This window comes from Vidua chalybeata, chromosome 2, assembly GCF_026979565.1.
Source record: "Vidua chalybeata isolate OUT-0048 chromosome 2, bVidCha1 merged haplotype, whole genome shotgun sequence".
NCBI classification, from domain to species: Eukaryota; Metazoa; Chordata; class Aves; order Passeriformes; family Viduidae; genus Vidua; species Vidua chalybeata.
The window spans coordinates 85450038-85473317 of NC_071531.1; the positions used below are offsets into that span (position 1 = coordinate 85450038).

The 23280-nt window shown below is 41.0% G+C and overlaps 1 protein-coding gene across 8 annotated transcripts in view; it reads left to right on the forward strand.

Moving 5' to 3' along the window:
• The first annotated feature begins 101 nt into the window (after positions 1 to 101).
• YAP1 (Yes1 associated transcriptional regulator) overlaps positions 102 to 23280 on the forward strand; it is an 86203-nt gene continuing 63024 nt past the window's right edge. For 7 of the 8 annotated variants that reach the window (XM_053935159.1, XM_053935161.1, XM_053935160.1 and 4 more), the window contains exons 1-2: positions 102 to 761; positions 3669 to 3916. In XM_053935159.1, coding sequence (XP_053791134.1) covers positions 438 to 761; positions 3669 to 3916 — 572 coding nt within the window. In that variant the 5' untranslated portion in view covers positions 102 to 437. The remainder of the gene's footprint in view (positions 762 to 3668; positions 3917 to 23280) is intronic. The other variant, XM_053935162.1, reaches the window with a different exon arrangement.

The following is a 23280-nucleotide window of genomic DNA, read 5'->3' on the forward strand; positions in this document are numbered from 1 at the left end:
AGCGGGGCCCGGGGGGGCCGCGCAGCGCCCCCAGCGCCCCGGGCGGGAGGCGGTGCGGGCGGGCGCGCAGGAGCGCTGCGAGCACGGGCTCCCTCGCTCGGATACGGTGCGGGCGGGCTCAGGAGGGGCGGAGCCGGCGGCGGAGAGTGATTCGGGCGGGCGTAACTGCGAACTTTTGTTTGGTGTGTTGTGTGAGTTAGTTTCCGCCGCCGGGACAGAGGCGCCGGCCGGGCTGGGCCGGGCTCGGGGAAGCGCCGCACGGCCAGAGTTGTTTTGCCAGTTGCCGCGGGCGAGTCGGCTTCCCGAACGAGGGGTGAGAAGCACCGGCGACAGCAGGACGAGCCCGCGGCCCGGGGAGCGGGGCATGCGGGACTGGGAATCCGGGCTCTGAGCCGCCGAGCCCCGCCAGGGAAGCGCCGGGGGTTCCTGACGGAGCCATGGATCCTGGGCAGCCTCAAACGCAGCAGCCGCCGCAGGCGGCGCAGCCCCCGGCCTCGCAGCAACAACAGCCGCCGCCGCAGCCCCCTGGCCCGGTGTCGGGGGCCCCGGCCGGCGCGACGCAGCCCCCGGGTGCTGGGCCCCCTCCGGCGGGGCACCAGATCGTCCATGTGCGGGGCGACTCGGAGACCGACTTGGAGGCGCTGTTCAACGCCGTGATGAACCCCAAGGGCGCCAACGTGCCACACACGCTGCCCATGCGACTGCGGAAACTGCCCGACTCCTTCTTCAAGCCGCCCGAGCCCAAGGCCCACTCCCGCCAGGTGAGGGGGAGGGAAGGAAGAGGCCCGCGCCGCGGGCGGGCGGGGGGCAGCCCGGCCCGGCCGTGTTCCCCCTCCCCGCCGCCGAGCTCCTCCCGGGGGAGGCGTGTGGGGGAGGGGGCCGGGGCGGGAATCCACGGGGCCGAGCGGGGCGGGGGGCGCCTGGCCGGGGCTGTCGGGGCGCTCTCTGCCGCCCCCACACCCCTTTATTTGTTCTTCCCCTGGGGCAGGGCCGCCTCCCGCGCCCCGAGACGCCGACGGGGCCGGGACCGCGGCGGGAGGGCGGGCGAGCTGTGGTCCCGTCCCGGTCTCCAGCGGGGCCCCGAACTCCACATCCGCTCCTTGGCTATCTCGGCCTCCCCTCAGTGGGGGTGAGCCCCTAAAACTTGGGTGAAAACGCTTCGCTTGGAATGTTGCTTTGCGGTCCAATTCCCTGCCCTCTGTGGAAGGGGTCGATGAAGTGGTGCCAAACCTACACCCCCTCGCCCCGTCAGACAGTAAATATGGATGTGACTTTTCCACCATTTCAGCACGGCGCTGGGTTGGGTAGGATTAACCCCCCCACATACACACGCACGCACATCCGAAGGTAATTCCCGAGCCGGACGCCAGGTCTGACGGCGTCCAGGGTCCGCCGGGCGCAGCGCCCGCATCCAGGGCAGCGGCGACAGCCTGGGACCGGGACTCGGAGCCGTGGGGCCTCGGCCGTGCCGGCCCCGGGGAGGGAGCGATGCGGGGCAGGGCCGCGCAGGAGCGGGGGAGGGATGCGGGGCAGGGCTGGGAAGGGGGCGGGGCGGGGCCGGGGGGAAGGGGCGATGCGGGGGCAGGGCCGGGGAGGAACGGGGTGGGGTATGCGGGGCAGGGTCGTTGCTCGGCCTCCGGGAGCCTTTGGTGTTTAAGCAGAGGGACTTTTGTACCAAGACCTAAGTGCTGGTGTGAATATGAGCGAAAGCTAATGCTGTTAACCAGTGTTTTGGATGGAGACTGTGCCTACATAGTTAAGTAGTTATTAAGTAATGAACTTAGTTGCTAAGCTATAAAATAGGTTGTATTATTGGCTATTGTCACTTTATCTATGTAGCTAGTAAGGGTGAAACTCGCTGTGTACTGGTGCCTGGTACCCGTGTTGTTAAGGGTCTGTCAACATTTCCATTATTAAACTTCTGTTTTGAACGATTTATAACTTGACTTCAGAAGTTCATTCCAGGCTTAACCTTGGCACGTACTCTCACAGCCTAGGAGTTAATTCATTTTCCAAATACTCAAAAAAAGAAGTCTGGCCTTCATATAGGAAGACTGAAAATTGGAATGGGTGGAGCTGATCTGCTTCTGTAGTTTTGCTAGCTTCTGAGTTACAGACCTTTAATAATGTACTGAAATCCAGCAAGGAATAAGGGTTTATGTATAGTGTTCTCCCAACTTGTGCAAATCTCATTGCGGTTCCATTGTGTACAAATCTGAATGGGTAGACATTTGTCTAACACTTGGTGCTGTGTCTTGTTAAATACAGTAACTGCAGTTAAATAGCTGTCGTGTTTGAAATGCTCTAAAAGTGTGTGATGGTCATACAAATTTTGGTTGTACTTATAGGCTTAGCCTTATATTCTTTGTGTATATTAATCTTGGTCTGTAAATCATATTTATTTGGATCTCTGTTCCTTGTACCACTCAGTGGTTCCTAAAACATAAACTTGAAATCCAGCTAAAGCAAGAGAATCATTTGCTTCCTTGTGGACTATTTTCATTTTTCCTTTTTGTTTAGTTATGCCACAGAAACATTCTGCTTAAAGAAAAGGTCTCTATTTTATATAATTCTGTGGTTCTCAGGAGTTAAAATATTGCAAATCCACTTGATTTACTACTTGCTTCTTTTGTCTGCATATAAGTGAAAACTGATTTGTTTCCATTTGAACGCATGGAACTTCATGTGTGCTTGCATACAGAGGGAGTGAAGCAGAACTGTAGGAGTGTGTAAGTAGGTCCTCTTATGGTGCAATATCTTCTGTGGAGAGGTGTGACAGGGACTGATACATGCATCTCATTATAGGTGTTAATGTTGTTCTGGTCTGTCTATAAAACCAGTTAATTGGTAAATATATTTTTAAAAGCCAATTTTACTTTAACCAGGTTTTCAGAGCTGCCTTTTCTGTTCCATGTTGGACATGTATTTAGTACTGGCAAGGACTTTCTGTGTGTTTATGAGTGGCGACTCTGGTGAATGGGTTTGTGGGTCATTTCTGATTTCAACCGTTTGCTGAAGCTTTGCTTTGGATAAAGCATGGACAGACTGTAAAAGTTTGAGTTATTAGGAAATGTTATATTCAGTCTTCTTGTTTAAGTTTTCTTAATGCTTGAATTCATGAGTCTTCCTCCATTGGAACTCACTGCTGCCAGTTGGCATTTCACTATTGCTTTTCTCTTTGTGTGATCTTTTAAATCCCTACGGGGGTGGGGGAAATGGTGTGGTGTGTGCATATACTTGAATCCCCACACCCCCACTTGAAAAGGAGAGTGGGAGATTAACTCCTCCAGCAGAAAGTGGGTGTGATGGTAGTGAGTGGGTGCAGTCCAGTAACAAACCACTCAATGCGCTGGATGAGATCTGCTGACTGCAGGCAGATTTGTTCTTAACCCTGTGCTGAGGAGTAAGAACTTTACTTTTCAAAATAAAACTAAGAGCTCTCAACACATACAGTTAATATTTCTTGACTTGCACAAGGGCTTTTGTGATGCTAATTAACCAAACTACATGGAGGCTTGCTTGAACAGTAACTGGAAAATAAGCAGAACTTTAGAACGACTGAGCTATTAATTTCTCCTGAAATGTTCATTTAAAGTGAAACGTCTTCTACTAGCTGCATTTCTACTGAAATATAGGAATCTTAAGAAAAATAATTTCACTCCTGGCAGGCCAGCACTGATGCCGGGACAGCAGGAGCCCTGACCCCACAGCATGTCCGAGCTCATTCCTCTCCAGCATCACTGCAGCTGGGAGCTGTTTCTCCAGGGACACTTACACCCTCTGGAGTAGTGACTGGACCTGGAGCTCCATCTTCTCAACACCTCCGCCAGTCCTCTTTTGAGATCCCTGATGATGTACCTTTGCCACCAGGTTGGGAGATGGCTAAGACACCATCTGGACAGAGATACTTCCTTAAGTAAGTAAAATGTCTTTTCAACTAGCTGTATCTCTGGGTTTTTTTTTTTTGTGTTTGTTTTTTTTTTTTTTGTTTGTTTTTTTTTTTGTTGTTTTTTTTTGTTTTTTTTTGGGATATGTATGTTTTTACAATCTTAGAATTTCAGTAAATGTCATTGTGTTTAAAATATGTATTTTTAAAAACATGCTTGTGATTTTAAGTAGGGGACCCTACCACTTCAGTATTTTTCACATATCAACTCTACTGTTTCTGAAAACTGTATGGTACTCTGTGAATATTTGTCCTATCTTAATCTTAGCTAAAGAATCTTATCCATTATATTGTGTACTAAAAAATTCAGTGAAATTAGCATAGTCATTCTTGAACAACGAGACTTTTGGATTTGCTGAATATTGTCAGAGTTGTCATGCAGGTCAAGATACATTTTACCTCATTTTAATAATACAGATGTAAAAATACAGAGTTAACTTTAGAGAGTATTGTAGTGACAGTATGTCAGGATTTCTTATGTTTTGATTAAAGACAATTGTTTAAATACACAACCAAAATGTTTTTTGCCTATTCTGTCTTCCTGAGGTAATTAACATATGTGTTTGATTACAGTATTATGTATTTGTATATTAACTCATCTACATTCCTGGCAATGAAAAGGAAATTTCAGAATTTCTAACATTGTTTCATGTTCCTAGAGCTGTAACTTTTCCACACAGTGAAATTAGTATCACCTTTTCTATAACTGAAGAAAAGTTAGATGTGCCATCCATTTGACACTCAATCCATCAGGAAGCACTTTCTTTTATTCTGTGCAGTTTTCTAAAACAGCAGGGACTTGTCCTTCTTACTGAAAATGTGCCCACCAAGACCATAACTTGCCCTCAAATACTTTGACTATAATTTGAACTTTTTATTTGACAGCAAGTCTCTAAATAACCCATTATATGTCATTTGCAGGGTGGGGAGAGGTAACACTGTGTTACTTACGGAAAACTTGTTTCAGCCAAGAAAAACATATTTATTGCTACTTTTCTCACTCAAACATTGTGATTAATGTGATTGAAGTAGTTGAGCTTGTAGCTTCAAAAATAATAACAAATTTACATTGTCTGCAATGAAAATTGAACTTGCAGAACTTCTTAAAAATATTTCTTGTTCCTGTAGCTGTGGTATTTCCATACAGAGAAATTTGCCTTTTCTTTTTCAACTGAAAAGAGGTTGCAGTAGTTGTCTGAAATTATTTGAGCCTGAAGGTTCCCTTTTGAGAACAATCATTCTCTGTTAGAAATATGAAAGTAAGCATTAGCTATAGATCTTGAAGATGTGATATTTTCTTTGGTGAAGTTTAACAGATCAGTGTGTTCTAGAATATGAGCTCTTCAGCAGGCACAAGTAGAAGGTTTTTTTGAACTGTGTAATTTATGCCATTTGAGAACTGTAGCTCATTGAACCTTGAGGAAAAAACAGAATGAGTTTTGAAATGAAAAGCAAACTTTTGTTTTGACTGTGTTAGAGCTCTTCAAGGGCACCTTATGAAGCATGAAAAATAGATATTTGATTTTAAAGTTTTACTGCCACAAGTGTTTGTTCTTGATAGCACTGACAATTTTACAGAAGATGAAAGAGTTTAAGAGATGAAAAATGTCTTCCTGCTCTTCTAATGAATTTTTTAATTGTGCTCATGCAGGTGAAATCAGAGTGAAAGATTTATTCTTGGAAAGCTTTTTCTGCAGTTTGATTATTACCACAAAAATCTTGCCTTTTTCTTCTGCAAGTTTTTTTGTCCTTTCTTGGTGTCCTGGTATCCATTTCAAAGGGTCAGGTTTCAGCAAGAACAATAAAGAGCCTGAGACTGGAAAGTACACACAAGTCTGGCAAACTCATCTGCATGAGCAAGATCGTTTGTTCTCAAGCAGACATCCAAAGTAAATGATTGAAAGAGCTGCTAGCTGTGAAGGATGTGTCTTGAAGGGGAAAGGAGTGGAAACAAACCAGGTTGTTAGGAAAAAAAATAAAGGCTGTGCTTTTTGAACCTCTCCCTGCTGGGTCACATGCTGACCCTTGGGAGATTTTGAACAGTGTAATGGGCTGTTTCCTTTTGGCTTTCCTTGGGTGATGCTGTGGTATGGGAGAGTCTAAAGACGACAAATCTGTTCACACTTGAAGAACATTTGTTCATAAAAGGTTGCTTAATATGATCTACAGGTGAGATCCACCAACTTCATTGGAGTTTTTTAAGATTTATAAAAAGCATTTAAAGTGCTAGCACAATGTTTGCTCTGTATGTGTAGGAAGACCAAAGAAATTTAAGACTAGTTTTGAGTACCAAGTTTGTATACTAAAGGTTTTTTCAGTGATGAGTGGTAAGTTCTATCTCACACCTACAAGCCTGCTAAAGCTCACATCTTGCCTAGTTATACCTTAAACATTTGCTTGAAGTGTGAGTACTAAGATTTCTGATTCTAAATTACCTTTAATGTGGTTCCTTCTACCATATGCAGATTTTTAGTGTCTCTTCAAGTATTCGGCTTTTTTTCTTCATGGGCTGCATCGCTCTTTGTTTCCACTTGCTCTGTTCTGTAGCTACTCTGTGAACAGTCTGGTAATGAGGCTCTAGAAAGATCTTTGCAGAATAGGTAACAATATTAGATTCTTTCCAGATGTCAGTAAGCCTTATGGTTATAGTTTTCATAATATGCTACAGTGCAAAGAGAATAATACAAAATTGATAACCAGACTTAATACACTCTGGAATTACAGTCCCTTCCACTAATCAGTGGGTCAAGCAGTGTAAACACAGTGATTTGTGCAAAGAAATTAAAATAGTGTATATGGGAGAGAAAATACTTAATCATCTGTGTGTGTTTATTTATAGAGATAGATGCACAGAGTTGTTTGGCCAGATATTTTATATACATACCCCATGTATACATCCATCTTAAAAGAAGGTGAGAGCAGTACTATAACGTTTGAACCAGAACTACTCTTGTAAATTAGTCTATCATCTGGATAAACAGACCCCCTTATGTAAGAATGTCCAACATATGATTTGCCAGAATTCCACTCATTAGCATTCATCTCACTGTTAGGAGTAGTAATGCTGAGTTTAATTCTCCCTTAACGATGATTTTGAGCAGTGGGTTAAGGCCTGCTTACTGTACAGCTGGTAAAACTATTTTTTATTGATACTGCTCCTTCAGAGGAGCTCATAAGTTAAGACTTGCTGGTTAGTAAGTGGTCACATCTGAGTCATCTCTCCCTGGTGTAGCCCATTCTTAAACATACAGTAAAAAAGCCGAGCTTGGTTTGTGTGGTGATGTCAATTGCATTGCTTTTTAACCGCTTCCTGTTAGCCAGCTGCTGCTTGACATTTCGGTGAACTGTGCAGAAAGATAGGGAATTGCTCTCGAGGCAAAAGATAATGTGCAGTGGGAGTAGTAGACAGCAGCTTGCAGAAAGAATAAACAAATTTTGCTCAGATTTAGAATTACTCTTGTGTCATTTTAAATGAGAGTTATGCTTTTAATTCTTACAGAGCTTGTGTAATATTTCTTCTCTTGTTGTAGTGTGAGGAAAAGTTAACTGGTTGTCCAGCAAACAAGTCTTGTAATTATTTTTCCTACAGGAAGTAGTTCTTGCAAGCAGTTTATCAACAACTTCCTATTTTTTCTGTGAAGTGTTGAATGACTTCCTGAAGGAGGCCAAGGTGGTTTTCATTAGTATTTGTGGGTGTGTTTGAGGTGTTTATCCATCTGGCAGAAAAAAAATCGCTGTTACACATTTCTCATGTGCTCCATACTGAGGTATGACTTTGGGTGTTACAAAACCAACTAGTGTTAAGACAACAGAGAAGTTTGTTGGTATAATTTTTGGTTTTGGTTTTTTGTTAATTTCCTTATGTCACACATGAAAAATATCCAGTGATGATGTTAAATTTCTCTTGCATCCTGTTTTTACCCTGACTGGTACTACCCACAACACCAATATCCTCTGCTCCCCTTGGTCTCTCCACCCCACCAAAGTAATCTTAGTTTTCAAGGACAAAAACTTTTTGTTGGAAAAGCTGCAGCCACAGCTGCATATTTTATTGAATACCTTAATTTACTGAAGTGCATATTGGGAGTCATCAGTATGACTTCTTGTGTTTATAGTTCTATAGTTCAAGCAAGCTGGTCAGTAAAATAACAGTATTGTTGGAAGCCAAAACTGTAGCCACTGCTTTTGATGGGTTTCTCCACTTTTGAAGATCTTTGGTTGCTAAATTCTATTTGTAATATGTCAAGTTAGTTGCATTTTTATATTGATGATTTGACTGTTTAAGAAAATACTCAAAAGATCAAAGATCTCCCTAGAAAAAGCCATGAAAAAATAGCAGTGTGGACACTGTCAGTTTCAGAATATAGCTGAAGGAAAAACATTAGTTAAAACACTTTCAAAGGAAAGCTTGCTGTGGTATGTTTTTGACAATTTAAGGGAAGACAGTCACACTACTAAGTGTGTATTTTTCCTTCTACTTCTTCCTTTGAAGAGTCCTATGAAAGAACAATAGCACAAGTTTTTTTGAATTCACAGTTCTACTGAACATTTCAATATCTTTGAAAGGGCCAAGGAAGAATAAGGGCAAATATGCCTCATTAATGTTAGCACTGAGACTGGGCATAAATGAAAGCAGTGGCACACATTTCCTTGTGTTTGGTGAAACAACGTTGTCTATGCATTCAGTACCCTGCTGTACCAAGGTGATTTTATAAGACTACTCCAAAAAGCAGTTGAGATATGATTTCAGGTAAACCAAAAACATAGCTCATGGTTTTCACAATTTTTTTTTTTTTTAATTTATAAGCATATTGACATTTATTACCTTCAGAAGAAAATAGAGCTGGAGAAAATACAGCATCTGTGGTACCTAGTTGGAAGTTAATAATTAAATTCTCTCTGAGGATTTTTTAAAATTAGGTGTTGATCTGAACCCTTCTTCTTCCCATGGGTTTTTGCCTTTCATATATCTCTCATAAAAATAGTCTTTGTGTGTTACAGTATCTGATTTTTGGTTTATATAGGTATCTCATACTATTTTCCTATCTCCTGATCAAATTTGAAATCAGTTTTATCTTACTGGTAATCTGAAAACTTTTTATTGTGTTGAAAGCTGTAATTGTGACCAAGTCTTAACCAGTCTTTTATAATTAAAATACTAATGTATCTCTGATTAGTAATAAGAAGAGTATTCGAATCCAGGTTTAATCAGAATTTCATGCTCAAAAAAAGATGCTTCTGTGATTCTACTTATTAAATATTTCATCTGGTTATATTTGAGTTAGAGTTGTAACATTAAGCTCTATGGATGTAATTGCACTGCTATGGAACTACTTCTGGGGTTTTTTTCCTGTGTGTGGAAGATGGCAAAGAATTACAGTAGTGGGGTTTTTAGTAGTCATCTGGCTTGTAGCATAGGATAGTCTTAACCCCTCAGTCACATGATGGAAATTCTTGCTTGATAGAAAGCAGTGAAATAATAAAAGCATGCTAATTTGAAAATTCCCACAAATGTAAGACTGAACACTACGACATCATATTTTTGCAAGAAGCTTCTAATGGGCAAATGCTGTTGAATTGATCAGTGGCACGTTTGGGTAAAATCATACTCAAGACTTTTACAAGATTCATGTCTTAGTCTCTTATCTTTCTCCTTCTGGAAATGAAAAAATAACAGTAGCTTTAAAATTCAAAATGTAAAGCCACCATTTATACTTTGCTCAATTTCCTTCTGCAGTTGTGGCACAACAGCTGCAAATTTTTAAAAGCTGACACAATAAGCAAATTGGATTTTTAACTCTGTCTGGTTTTAAACTAAACCCTCAGAGAAAGTAACTTATTAGCACTGGGAGTGCTGAAATATTTAATGTCAGGACCTAAATTAAGTCACATGTAAAAGTAAAGCAGAGTTCCTGTTGCTCTCAAAGACATTTTCCTGTATGGGATGTAAGTACTGAATGCAAGTGCTTAGGGGGCGATGCCCAGAAGAGCAGAAGGTGTTGCTCAGGGATGAGGTACAAGATTAACTGTTAAAACTAGTCTGAGTTACAAGCAATCTTGATTAAGACTAGACACCTCTCCTCTGCAACCAACCAAAGAAAAGAAAAACAAAAATGAGGTAAACAGCAACAGAGATCTGTCATCCAAAACTAGGGATGTTCATCTTCTTTTTATATGTGGCCAGAGCACTACATGTGTTTATCTTCATAGCTGGGAACAAATTCAGATGATGTAATTAGATTTAGTTTAACCTTTTAAAACTGATGGCTGCTCAGTTCTCATATTAATTTGTGTCCTTGTGTTTTTATACATTCCAACATACTTGCATTTATTGTTTGTACAGTTCTCATATACCTGTGCAGTGAAACTCAATAATGGTGGGTGGAACTTGCTGTCTTTTGCTGTTTGAGTAAATATTCCTTTTTTTAAGCTGTGTCTTTTTCTTTTCTTCTTTTTATTTTCTCTCCCTGTGGCAACAAGCTGCGAGTGATTATGTAAATGCTGTTATTTACCTGACTCAGTTTCTCATGTAAATTATAAAGAAAATTTCACTTGGTTGATTGCAGAAAATTTATGGGAGGTTTCTGTGAATAGCAGTCTTCTGGTAGGTGCCCCTAAGATACGGCCAAAGTACCATGTAGTTGGCCCAAAAGAATGGCAGAATTGTGTCTAGGGGAAATTTAACAGCATGGGGGTTAGCATGATGGGAAACAAATTCTTGGAGGAATGTTGTAATGGAATGTTAACAGATAGATGCCATGTACTGGCTGGACACTGTCCCCCAAACAGTTTGCTCAACCTGATTTTGATGTCAAGCTCTGTTGGGAAATTTACCAGATGAACTGTATTTTTTGTTAAACATTTGAATAGGAATTTACAACATGGGGGAAATTTGTTTTTAATATGAAAATGGTACCTCATAGCTACTTTTTGCTAAATAAAACTGGAGTTTTATTTGGAGAACAAAAGTTTTTGTAAGGATGACTAAGCTGTGTCACTGTTTCATGGCCTCCTGAAGTTCTTCTTGGAGTCTGTTTTCTGGGATTCACTCTGTTGCTGTTTTATTTGGCTTTTAACTAAGTTACTTCAGGCTGTATTTCAGGCAAGTATTCTAAATTGCTGGTTATGTCAAAGTAATGATACAAAGCTGCCTTCTAAAGAAAGACTTTTACCAGTATGCTGCCTGTTGGTCATGTTAGTTGCTAAGGAGACAAAAGCTGTCTTGAAAACAGTCTTGGACTTTGCTTTAATTTTGCTAACGAGGCTTTGCTGCGTCACAGTGAAAGACCAGATCTCTTTTGTTGAGTCTCTGACATGCTGTTTGGTAACTTAGATCAGTGCTAGGGGTTTAGTGTAGTTACTGATTATTACACCAAGGTTGTGAGGCCAGTTTTTTTTTTTTTTCTGCTGAATTGTTTTATAGGAAAGTCAAGTAAAGGTCATTAACTATTGCTAGTTTATCTCCAGTGAGTTCTGATTTATTGAGAACTTCGTTGGGAGTCTGTCTGCACTACACAGTTTTGTTTAAACAGTGTTACAACTTCAAGGATGCCTTTCCCTTTCTGATTCCCTTGTTGCAAGTAACTTTTTTACCTTTACTGGTTATCAAGTTAGACATATATGGCTGAATAAAATATCTGAAAGCAAAGAAGCCTAGGTTTATAGGCAAAATGGAATTCTTTGATTAAAGAAAATAAATACAACTCACAGGTATAGATTTTCTTACTAGATCTCACTTCTCAGTTATTTTTTCTAATTTGTTGTACTTATTTGAAAAGCTTGGTTGGCAAGTTCTCTGCAATTATTTTGATTGCAGCATTTCATGTAGTCTCTTTAGAATGGTGAAAAATAGAGTAAAAGATAAATTTCTTCCTATGTTTGCTAACTATGCTGTTGGTGTAGTTGATATGGTTAATAAACCTAAATGTCCAATGAACACATAATTCAGTAGTGATTTTTATTTACGAAATTTTTGTCACTCCCAGAGCAGCCAGCTTTGCATGAGTTAAGGATATGAAATATATATACTTAAAAAGGTGTAATCTGATATATAAAAGGCTGTGACAAAGTTGCTTTGAAGCATGTTCTATGCCATCTTTAGAGGCTGTTTTTGTATATATAAGAAAAACATGAGGCAGTATTTATGCTAAAGAAGAAATTTATTTGTCAAAGCTATTAGGCTGTTTAGCTCATGTTGATGCCCAGCATTTTTGATTAGTGCTGGTGGATCTTACAGCAAGGCTGAACTGCAGAATCAGATGATAATGTTGTTTATCATAGAGGTATCTTTTTGAGTAACACATCTAAAGTATAATTAAAATTATCAGGTGAAGGAAAAAAAATCAGAAGATGATACATGATAGAAGTGGAGATAAAAACAAGCAGTGCTGGCGGTAGGGATGCAGTAGAAGTAGCTATGCTGTTCTCCCTAAGTCTCTCTTGCTGTTCTTGAGGTATTTGAGATGTTCAAGATGTTCAGTTTTAAAACTGGCAGCTGCTGGGCCCTGCAGACATTGCTTTTGTAAGAGAGCTTGTTAACAGCATCAGTTGAAACTTCCCCCATTTATACAAACCATGTCCAGGTGCCTACCCAGGTAACTGTCTTTTTGCTAGTAATGGTCAGGAGCAAATTTCTTGTAAAGACTAAGCAGGACAAGCGTATCTCTTTGCTCTTCAAGCAAATACTCTTCTCTGAGAACTCTGCTGGCTTCCAACTGACCTCCAAGACTTGTGTTGTCTCTGCCTGAGGCCCCTTTTAGCCCTGGCTGCATGATTTGGTAAGGAGTCTGTCTCACTGATTGTCTGTCCACTGCGTGAAGAAATGCCTTCCATCTCTACTAAGCTTGGCCCCCATCAGCTGCATTCAGTGGTGCCCAGTTCTTACTTTAAATGTGACAATGAACAGTTGGTACATATTTGTTCTATTCAAGATTGCTGTCTTTTCCTCTGGAAACTACTTCTTTTGAAATTTGAAGATCTGCTGGATCTTTCTGGAATAGAAGCTTTTTTTCAGTTAACCCTGCCACCCATCTTTTTCATATCCCGAACTCATGCATTTTCCAATTTTTGTTATTTTTCAATTGAAGGGTTAGGGATGTTTTGCAGCATTCACCATTCTGAACCTTCCATCTAAAATTACTCAATTTATTCTTACTGCCACTTGTCCTTTTAGTCTATATACCTGTTTTTTCTCCCCAGTTCTTTGCAGTTAGCAGTTGACCAAAAGTAAACTTGTATCATTGGGGAGCTATGGTGCTGGTGCTGCTTTCTCTTGGATAGATTCCAGTGTATAGGCTCTTGTGAAAGTTAGTGAGAGTCCCACCTCTGGTGCAAGAGCTGCTGATACCTCCTTCCTAGTGCTGTGTGTTTGCTTTATAGTTTCTTACTGGTAACTGTTTCTTTGTGTCATATCGGGACCTATCTGCATCCTGTAGCTGCCTTTGTTTGTTTTAATAAAAACCAACAATACTTGCTGTTCCTAATTAGATTGTGTAGTCACTGGTTTCTGAACCATGCCTACTGTGATTGCTGTGTCTGCAGAAGGGGAGCCTTCTGTATAAACGCTGGGATGCAAATACTCCTGTTGGTGCATTCATCTCAAAAGAGAACAGTCATCTGCACTTGTGTCTGGCTGGTGTTTGGGAGCTGCTTCCACAAAACAGAAGTATGCTGGTTTGAGAAAATGATGTGTATGTGCTTTAAAATATCCAAGCAAGATCAATTTCTAGAACACAATATTTTGTGGATGATAGTACACATGTTCTTAATGATATACTAGATGTACTGAATCTATTCAATGTATGTCGGTCTTGAATTGAATGGAAATGTAATTAAAGAAGTGAGCGGTGGCAGTGTATTTGAAAGATGGCTTATGTTTCTTCATATACCCTGTTTCTGTGATGCTGAAACAATGTCGGTTTCAACCATGCTTTGGAACTGTCATTTGATATGCTACTAAATTTTGCTACAAAACCTCTTCTGCCTATACCATGCTATACTTCCTAGTATCTGAATATCACATGCTTACACCATATTTTTCTGTGCCATGCAGTATGTCTACATAGCACAATAGTTCAGTAAGAAAAAGAGAAGTATTTGGCTCTCCAGAGTTGTGATTTTTTAAAGATTGTCAACCATCTGAGATGTAACTGATTTTGTGATATTGAATATGTTGTTTCAAATGTAGCAATTAGTAAATAGATAATAAGGGACAGTTGGCTGATTCTGAAAAACACCTGACTAATTAGCTCAGTGGAAGCTTTCTTCTCACAGCAGTAAAGGTTGATTGATTCTTCATAGACAGCTCAGCACTGTCCAGCTCTTAAGTTGACTGGACAAAGAACCACGAATCAACAAGTGATCTAGACATGGTTTGGGTTTTTTTGTCTGTTTTTACCCTGAAGTTCACAACCATAGCCATTAGTGTCATTAGTATTATCTCTCCAACCTAGTGCTTAGTGAAGGTTGGTCATTCTTCCAGCCTTCTTCTGAAAGCACAGAAATGTTGCTAAAGCTTGATAAGGTCAGAAGTGACCTGTTGAGCCAAGTCTGGAAAACATCCAAGGTTGGAGATACCATATCCTCCCTTCCTCCTATTAAAATGATCCTTCATAAGATGATTTCTCTGCAGCACAGCAAAATATCTAATGTAGCTCCTGATGGACACAGTCATTTGTAAAGCGTCTGAAGTTTCTCTGCTAGCAAAAAAAAAATTTTTTAGGTGGTATTTTCTGATGATTAAAAAGAGAGCGATTAAGGCAGTTGCTATATTGGGTTTGCATAGTAGAATTTTGATAGCTGGGGTGCTATAGGGATGATTTCTTTGAGATGTTACTAGAAGCTTCCTCCCTTCTTACAGAGCCAATGCCATCTGGCTCTAAGAAGCTGGCAAAGACCAAGGCCATCAGTGACAGAGGTAGTTCTTCTGGAATAATATATTTAAGAAGAAGAGAGGAAAAAAAAAAAAGCTGCTGCAGAACAGCAATAGCTGAAGAGAGGAGTGGGAGTATGTGAGAGGAGGAGCCCTGTAGACCCTAAGGTCAGTGCTGAAGGAGGGGCAGGAGGTGCTCCAGCCTCTGGAGCTGAGATTCCCCTGCAGCTCCTGCTGCAGCCCCTGTTGAGGCAGGTGTGCCCCTGCAGCCCATGGAGGTCCATGAGGATGCAGAGATCCACCTGCAGCCCCTTCAGGACCTCATACCAGACCAGGTGGATGCCTGAAGGAGGTTTTCATCCCATGGGAAGCCCACACTGTAACAGGCTTCTGGCAGGACCTGTGACTCCATGGAGAGAGAAACCCACACTGGAGCAGGTTTGCTGGCAGGACTTGTGAGCCCATGGAGCGTCCACACTGGAGCAGCCTGTTCCTTAAGGGGATCTCACGCTGTGGGGAGGACCCACACAGGAGCGGTCTGCAGCCTGTGGGTAGATCTCATGTTGGAGCTGTTAGTGAAGGGCTGCATCCCATGGGAGAGATACTGCACTGCAGCAGAGGCCCTTCCCCTGAGTAGACAGCATGTGATGAACTGACAGCAGCCCCCATTCCCTGGCCCCTGCACTGCAGTCAGGGAGAAAGTAGAGAAATCAGAAGTGAAGTTGAGCCCAGGGAGAAGGAAGTGTGGGGTAAAGATGTTTTTTAAGTTTTGTTCTTATTTCTCATTACCCTACTCTGATTTGACTGGCAATAAATTGAACTTGTTTCCCGGCATCATGTGTTTTGCCTGTGACTGTAACTGGTGAGTGATCTCTCTCTGTCCTTACCTCAACCCATGAGCCTTTTGTTATATTTTTCTCTCCAGCTGAGGAGATGAGAGATAGCGCAGCTTTGGTGGGCACTTGGTGGCCCACCAGGGTCAGCCTACTACATTTCTGCAGTCTGTTTCATATACTTAAGTTAGTCCTGTGTTGTGATATTCCATGACCTTCTTACATTGAGTAAGTTCTCCAAATGACTGTGCTGTACTCTACAGTGTGGTACGTATTCAGTAATTCATCCAGAGATCTGCCTTACTGGAATACCTGGTTAACATGTATCAGTTTTTTTGGTTGTTGCTTACAGTTGCAATCATATTTATGCAATTTCTTTTAAATTTCATGAAGCACTGGCAGGTTACTGGATGTGTAATACAGTAATTGCATTTCAGTCAGTATATAACATGGTCTCTTAAATGTATATGGTGAGTCCTAAGTCATAATAGCAAGGAATCCTATTCAAAACAGAAGAAATTGCTCCTTGTCTATGAAATCATCCTCTGTATTTGTACTGTCGGTGTACTGTAATTATGGGTTTCTGAGCAAGCTAGAACTGAGAAGAGGAAGCCAGATAGAACAGAGAGAAGCTTATTTCCATTGGAAGAGCGTGTCTTACAATGTAGTTTGATTTTGGAAAGAAGTCTTACAGCGCTGACTTCTCATCTGATTCCAGAGTGTGACTGTAATGTGAGCTCATCATACTGGTACATAGTCAGCAGTGGTACTCCCCAATTCTTGGTGCTACAGTCAGTCTTAATTTTTCTCTTTCAGTTGTTAACTTGTCATGGCAGATGGGATGTGAGTAAGCAAAGTCATGGGAAGACAGCCGAGCCTAAGGAGGTTAAAGAAGTTAGAAGAGGTGGAGTTTGAAGAGTGAAAGCAAGCTTTGTTTACAGATTTTGTTTGAGGCAGTCTTTCTGGGTTTTGTAGCTGAAGCTGCGCATAGTTATGCTATAAGCCATATATCAGCTTTTTCTGTGATTCTATTTTTTTCAGCTAAACTCGTTCTCTGATCCAGGTCATGGTATGACTGCTCAGAGGAGGAAGTGAGGTAGATGCTTCCCAAGAGTAAATTAAGCAAATCAGTAATGGCAGTAAAGAGAGATGCATGTGACATCATTTCATCTGACATCAGAATCTAGTTGTACTTTTTTCTCAAAACAAGCCTCTATTCCATAAAGTATTTTGTTTACACTTGGGATGACTGTGATTGGGGGTTTAGAGGAGCTTCTTGGTTGTGTGGTAGGTTATGGATTTTGGTTAGGGTTTTTTGGGGGCAGTGTGCGTTAGTTTTTTGTTGTATAGTTTGCTTATTTTTTACATTTACTGTCAATACTATTCTCTGCAATTCAAAATCACATGCTTACCATTTCCTGTGGACAAATTAGTGAGTTCTACACTGCCTTGTTCTGGGCAGCTTTAGTGGGTATTTGATGCATTTGTTTTCTCTGTAGTAAATATATTTTAGGTTCAACTGATGCTGTTTTTACTCTTTTACCCTGTGATGCAATCAAACAACATTTTAATGAGCTTCATAGTGACTGAACATACACTTACAGGAGAAACAACATAAAATTTTAAGGCTTTATTGAAATGTTACTTCTAAATTCTTGACTAAAGCTTTTAAGCAGTGCTCTTCTGATACTCTTCTTTCTAATAAGTTCACTGTGGATATTAAACACAGTCATTGCAAGAGTAATTGAGTAATTAGGCATAATGTTTATTCTTGTCTGTCTTGAATCCAGATTCTGTTATGAACCTCCAGAAAAGGGGCCCTTTAGGTTTTTCTGTTAATCTTTATGCACATCATTTCAGCTATGGTGATGCTCAACAAATGTAACCATCCTAAATTTGAAATCCAGAGAGTTGATTGACTACAGTCCTCAAGAAATGAGTTTAAAAAGTGTACAAAATTTGACTTTTTAAATTGTATTTTGAGATATTTGGTTCAAAAAACACAAAAAACCTCAATCTCCCTTGTGTAGCCTCCTACATGTATGTTATCATAATCTTCTGTTTGTGGAATTTGCATTCTTGTGCTGTTTATAGAAGCACAGTTTTCACTGAATGGAGTAGCCTGAAACATGGTGTAAGATGGTCTACTTTGGTGTCTAACTGAAAATGTCAGTCTTCTGGTCCAAATATGTGGTACATCAGTGGGGGATAGGGGAAATAGTGTAGATAAATTTGTATAATTCTTTGGTTTAGATGAGGGTTTTAGGGGATCATTCTTGGTTTTGGTTTCTATTTAGTAAATAAACCCATGTATTAATATTTAGCTTAATATGAACTTTGCAAACAGCAAAAATTAAAGGAAAAAGGAGTTTTTAGTGAGCCATATGGAGAAGAAAAATTAAAAAGCAGTCCTGTTTGTCTGGCTTGTAAACTTCAAGTTTTATTGCAGCCATCTGTGTAGAGTTACCACCTTTCTTCACTGAAACTGGGCTAGGGTGGCACAATGGTTTTCCAATCTCATTAATACACATCTTAGTTACTTAGGACTAGTAACTAAAAACAAAAGGGCAATCCAGAAAAAAAGGCATACGTTGATGCTTGATGAGTATTATACTTTGCTGTGATCAGTATGTGTTCTGTAGCTAATTCATTGAGGTCTGAGCTTGGTTTTATTTTAACAATGTGCATAAACTTGGCTTTGCTGTAGTTACAGATTTGATACGTGAACTAAATTCAGCTGAAATCAGCAAGGGGTGTGTAGTGATTTTGTGGTTGGATTTTTTTTTCTTTCTTTTTTTTTTTTTTCTTCTTTTTTTTTTTTTTTTTTTTTTTTTTTTGGTTTGTGGTTTTGAGGTTTTTTTGTTTGGGTGTTTTTTTCCCTTTAGTTAAAAAACTTGAATATTGAATTGAGCTGTTAGCTCACATGATGTGTGCTATCAAAGATAATGTGCTAATAAAGCTGAAGTAAAAGTTTTTGCCTCTGTATAGAATCTTCTGTTTCCTTGTAATTTATCACAGTCTAAAACTTCTAGCTTAACTGGAAGATCTGAAATAGTGTGGAGTTTTGCAGGGGTGCTGGGAGGAAGACAACTTGGATTTTTGTCACTGCATGTGAGTGTTGATTTTTGAGCCTACAAGTGCTCAACCAAGTTTCAGCCTGTTCAAGCCATTAACAGGATCCAAAATCTGCACAAAATTAATAATGTTACTGTAGTTAACTTTCATTGTGGGAATATAATATTAATTTTATTTTTTTAACAGTGTAAATTTTGTGCACCTGGTATGAGAAAGTTACTGTAAAAAGAAATGTATTGAGCTGAATTAATGACTGATCTACAAGTGACTTCTAATCCTGGAATTATTTAAGTTGGAAAGGAGGAAGTCATGGAGCCCAACTGCTAACCTGGCACCACTATGTTCACCATCCCAAAGTGCCACGTGTCCATGTCTTTTAAATACCTCCAGGGATAATGACTCTACCACTTCCTTGGAAGTGGTTCAGCCTGTTCCAATGTTTGACAACCCTTTCAGTGTATCAGTTTTTCCTGATACCCAACATAAACCTCCCTGGCACAACCTGTGGCCTTTTCATCCTGTCCTGTCACTTGTTACCTGGGACAAGAGACTGACCTCCCCCTGGCTACAGCCTCCTTTCAGGCAGTTGTTGAGAGCAGTTAAGGTCCCCCCTGAGCCTCCTTTTTCTCCAGGCTGAACACCCCCAGCTCCCTCAGCTGCTCCTCACAGGACTTGTGCTCCAGACCTGTCCCCAGCTCCATTGCCCTGCTCTGGACACGCTCCAGCCCCTCAATGTCTTTCTTGCAGTGAGGGGCCCAGAACTGAACACAGGATTGGAGCTGTGGCCTCACCAGTGCTGAGTGCAGGGGGACGGTCACTGCCCTGCTCCTGCTGGCCACACCAGTGCTGATCCAGGCCAGGATGCCATCGGCCTTCTTGGCCACCTGGGAACATGCTGGCTCATGTTCAGCTGCTTTTGATGAACAACCCTATGTCCTTTTCTAGTGAGCAATTTTCCAGCCACCACCCCCAGCCTATAGCACTGCCTGGGGTTGCAGTGACCCAGGTGCAGGACCCAGCACTTGACCTTGTTGAACCTTCTGCAGTTGGCCTTGACCAACTGTTATCATAGATCCAGCCTGTCCAGATTGCCCTGCAGAGCCACCAGCAGATCAACATTCACACCCAACTTGGTGTCACCTGCGAACTTGCTGAGTGGACACTTGATCTTCTGATCCACATCATCAGAAAACACATTAAACAGGGCTGGCCCCAATACTGAGCCCTTGGGCTCACCCCACTTTTGTGGCACTTGTGTGCCAGCTGGACATGACTCTGTTCACAACTCCTCTCTGGACTCAGACATCCTGGCAGTTTTTATCCAGTGAATGATGTAGCCCTGCAAGCCATGAACACCCAGCTTCTCCAGGAGAATACTGTGGTAAATGATGCCAAAGGCTTTACTAAAATCCACCTGGATGAAATCCACAGCCTTTCTGTCATCCACTGAGAGGGTCACCTGGTCACATAAAGAGATCAGGTAGATCAAGCAGGACCTGACTTTCACAAGCCTGTGCTGGCTGGACCTGATCCCTGGCTGTCCTGCATGTGCTGAGTGTTGGCACTCAAGATGATCTATTCCATGGCCTTCCCAGCACTGAGGTTAGGCTGACAGGCCTGTACTCCCACAGCTCCTCTGTCTCTTCTCATAGATGGGAATCACATTTGCTGACCTTTAGTCAACTAGGACCTCACTAGTTCCCAGGACTGCTGGTAAATAATGGAAAGTGGCATTTCTACCACCTCCCTCAGGACTCTTGGTTGGATCCCATTTGATCCCACGGAGACATGTCTGTGTGGTGTAGCAACTCGCTGACTGATTCTTCTAGGATTATGGGAGTTGCATTCTGCTCCCCATCCCAGTCTTCTAGCTTAGGGGGCTGGGTACTCTAAGAACAACTGATCTTACTATTAAGAGGAGCTGAGGCAATGAAGGCATTAAGTACCTCAGCCTTTTCATCATCCTTTGTCACTATGCTTCTCCCTGTTTGTAGTAAAGGATGGAGATTCTCCTTAGTTCTCCTTTTGTTGCTAATGCATTCATAGAAACATTTTTTATTGCCCTTAACAGCAGTGATCAATTTAAGTTTTAGTTGTGCTTTGGTCCTAATTTTCTCCTTGTATAATCTATGACATCTTTGTATTCCTCATGAGTTGCCTGCCCCTTTTCCCAAAGATCACAAGCTCTTCTTTTTATCATTACTTCTGGCCAGGTCTGTCTGTTCAGCCAGGCCAGTCTTCCTCAACAGCTTGTCTTTTTACCACACTGGGATGGCCTGTTTCCATACCTTTCATAATTCCTTCCTGAAGAATGTCCAGCCTTCTTGCATTCCTTTGCCCTTTAGGATGGCCTCCCAAGTGACTTTGTCAATCAGGCTCCTAAACAGGCCAAAATCTGCCTTCTGTAAGTCCATGGTGGCAGTACTGCTGATGCCTGTTACTTTTGAGAATTGAAAACTCTCATTTTGTGACTGCTGTGACCAAAACGGCCTCTGACCATCCACCAGTCCTCCTCTGCTCACAAACACCTGGTCCAAGGGGACAGCTTCCCTACCTAGCTGGCTCCCTCACCAGCTCTGTAAGGGAAGTCTCTTTCACCGACTCCAGGAATATCCTGGACTGTTTTCTCTCTACTGTGTTGTACTTCCAGCAGACATCTGCTAAGTCAAAGTCTCCCATGAAAATAAGGGCTAGAGATGGTGAGACTTCCCCCAGCTGCTTACAGAATATTTCATCTGCCTCTTCATCCTGGTTGGGTGGTCTATAATAGACTCCCACCAGAATATCTGCCTTGCTGGCATAAAACTGTACTCCATAATAATTTGATCAAAGTGTGCTAAAAATAAAATGGAGGGAAAAATGGGGGGGGTTTTTTTGGTTTTTTGTTTTTTTTTTTTACAAAAGGAGAGTGGTTTAGATCTAAAGTGAGGTATTGATAAGTACTGTGAGTTGTACTAGATCTAAGTGGGATATTTAATGCTGTAACTATTGTACTTAGCAGCTCAACTTTTAAGTAGTAGGTCTGTTGCAGCTCTGCTCCTAGTTTGGTGAAATCAAAACAAATATTTTCTGTTCTCAAAAGCTTTTTCTTGTAAGTACACCTGTGCAAGCAAAAGTCTTAAGATGTTCTGAAGGTCTGTGTCAGTAGAATAAATCACAGAATGCAAGCTTTATTAAGGGTAAATGCATAAATTTGTTCACAAGTGTATCCACACCACGCTCTTCCTTCTTGGTTGGATTTTTTTGTTGCTGAACATGTTGGGTCTTTTTGTTGCTTAACATGTTGCAAGTTCTTGAAGCACACTTACCAGCAAAATTGAAATATTGGGCAAGGTTCAAATTCATACAGCAGGTAGTGTGAGGGAGGGTTTAGAGGGAGACTGGAATAGAAAGGAACTTAAAAATAATGCAATATTGGCATTTCTTCATTTCTTTCTCATGTTAAAGAAAAGTTGTTCAGCAGGAGCAATAAGAGGTAATGATTTGGCTCACTTTTAAGTAGTAATGACAGTTTGAAATTACAACTGCATTGCTTATACAGTACAATCTGTTATGTTTTTTACTGACAAAATTAGCATGCTACTGCTTTATGTCGTATAGTAAAGTTAGGCTTGATATGGACACCTGAGAGGTGGGATGGGCTTGGGTTTTTGCTGCAGTTTTTTTCTCAGAAAGCACACGTGGCTGTTTTGTTTGCCGTAGGCTAAATAGGGTGATGAAGAATACTGAGTGTCAGACCAACAGGAATTGATGTAGGGAAACAAGAGAACAAGAAACATGTAGGTACAAGTCTGCTACTAAAGGAATTTGTCATGGTTTATTCTTGGAAGAACTGATACTAACGAAGAATTCAAGCCTGTACCATTATTTTCAGATATTTTACTAAACATTTAAAAGTGTGAGTAATCAGTAGTATTTTGTAAGTTTTCTAAAGTTCAATCCTTTTCTAAAATCTTTTGCTCCTTATGTAAATAGTTACTGCAGTTGCAGTTCATCTCAAACATCAGAATAAAAAAATTACCTTGTTCCTTGCTCCACATGGCTCCTTTTTGATTTATGACTTGTTCTTCCAGTTGACCAGCTTGGTTTAACTGCTGTGCTGTGTAAATCTAAAGTAAACTTTGAATGCTTTAATTAACTGTCATACTATATGAGGATAGAGCAAATAGTTTCAGTGTATGTTTTATTACAGAAAGATGTAGTCAGCTCATCTGTGAACCTTTTATTCTCCCATATGTATATAATCAGATACATAGATCAAAATACATACAATATGATTTTAAGCAGAAGTCAGACTTGTAACACAAAAGCATGTTTTAAGAAATAAGTGCCGTTAAAATTCTCACTGCTCAATACAGAACTTGAATGGCTGACACATCCTTGGAACAAAAAAGCACAACACTGTTAAATATTTTGTGTAAATTCAGTCAAGGACTTTGTATAGCCTGAAATTTCTCTCAAAGTAGAAATTATTAAGTGTGCCTGAGATCTAAAGGTGGAATTCTGATTCTGGAAATTTTCGTATTTGAAGTGATTTCATGTGGTTTTTAATGTTA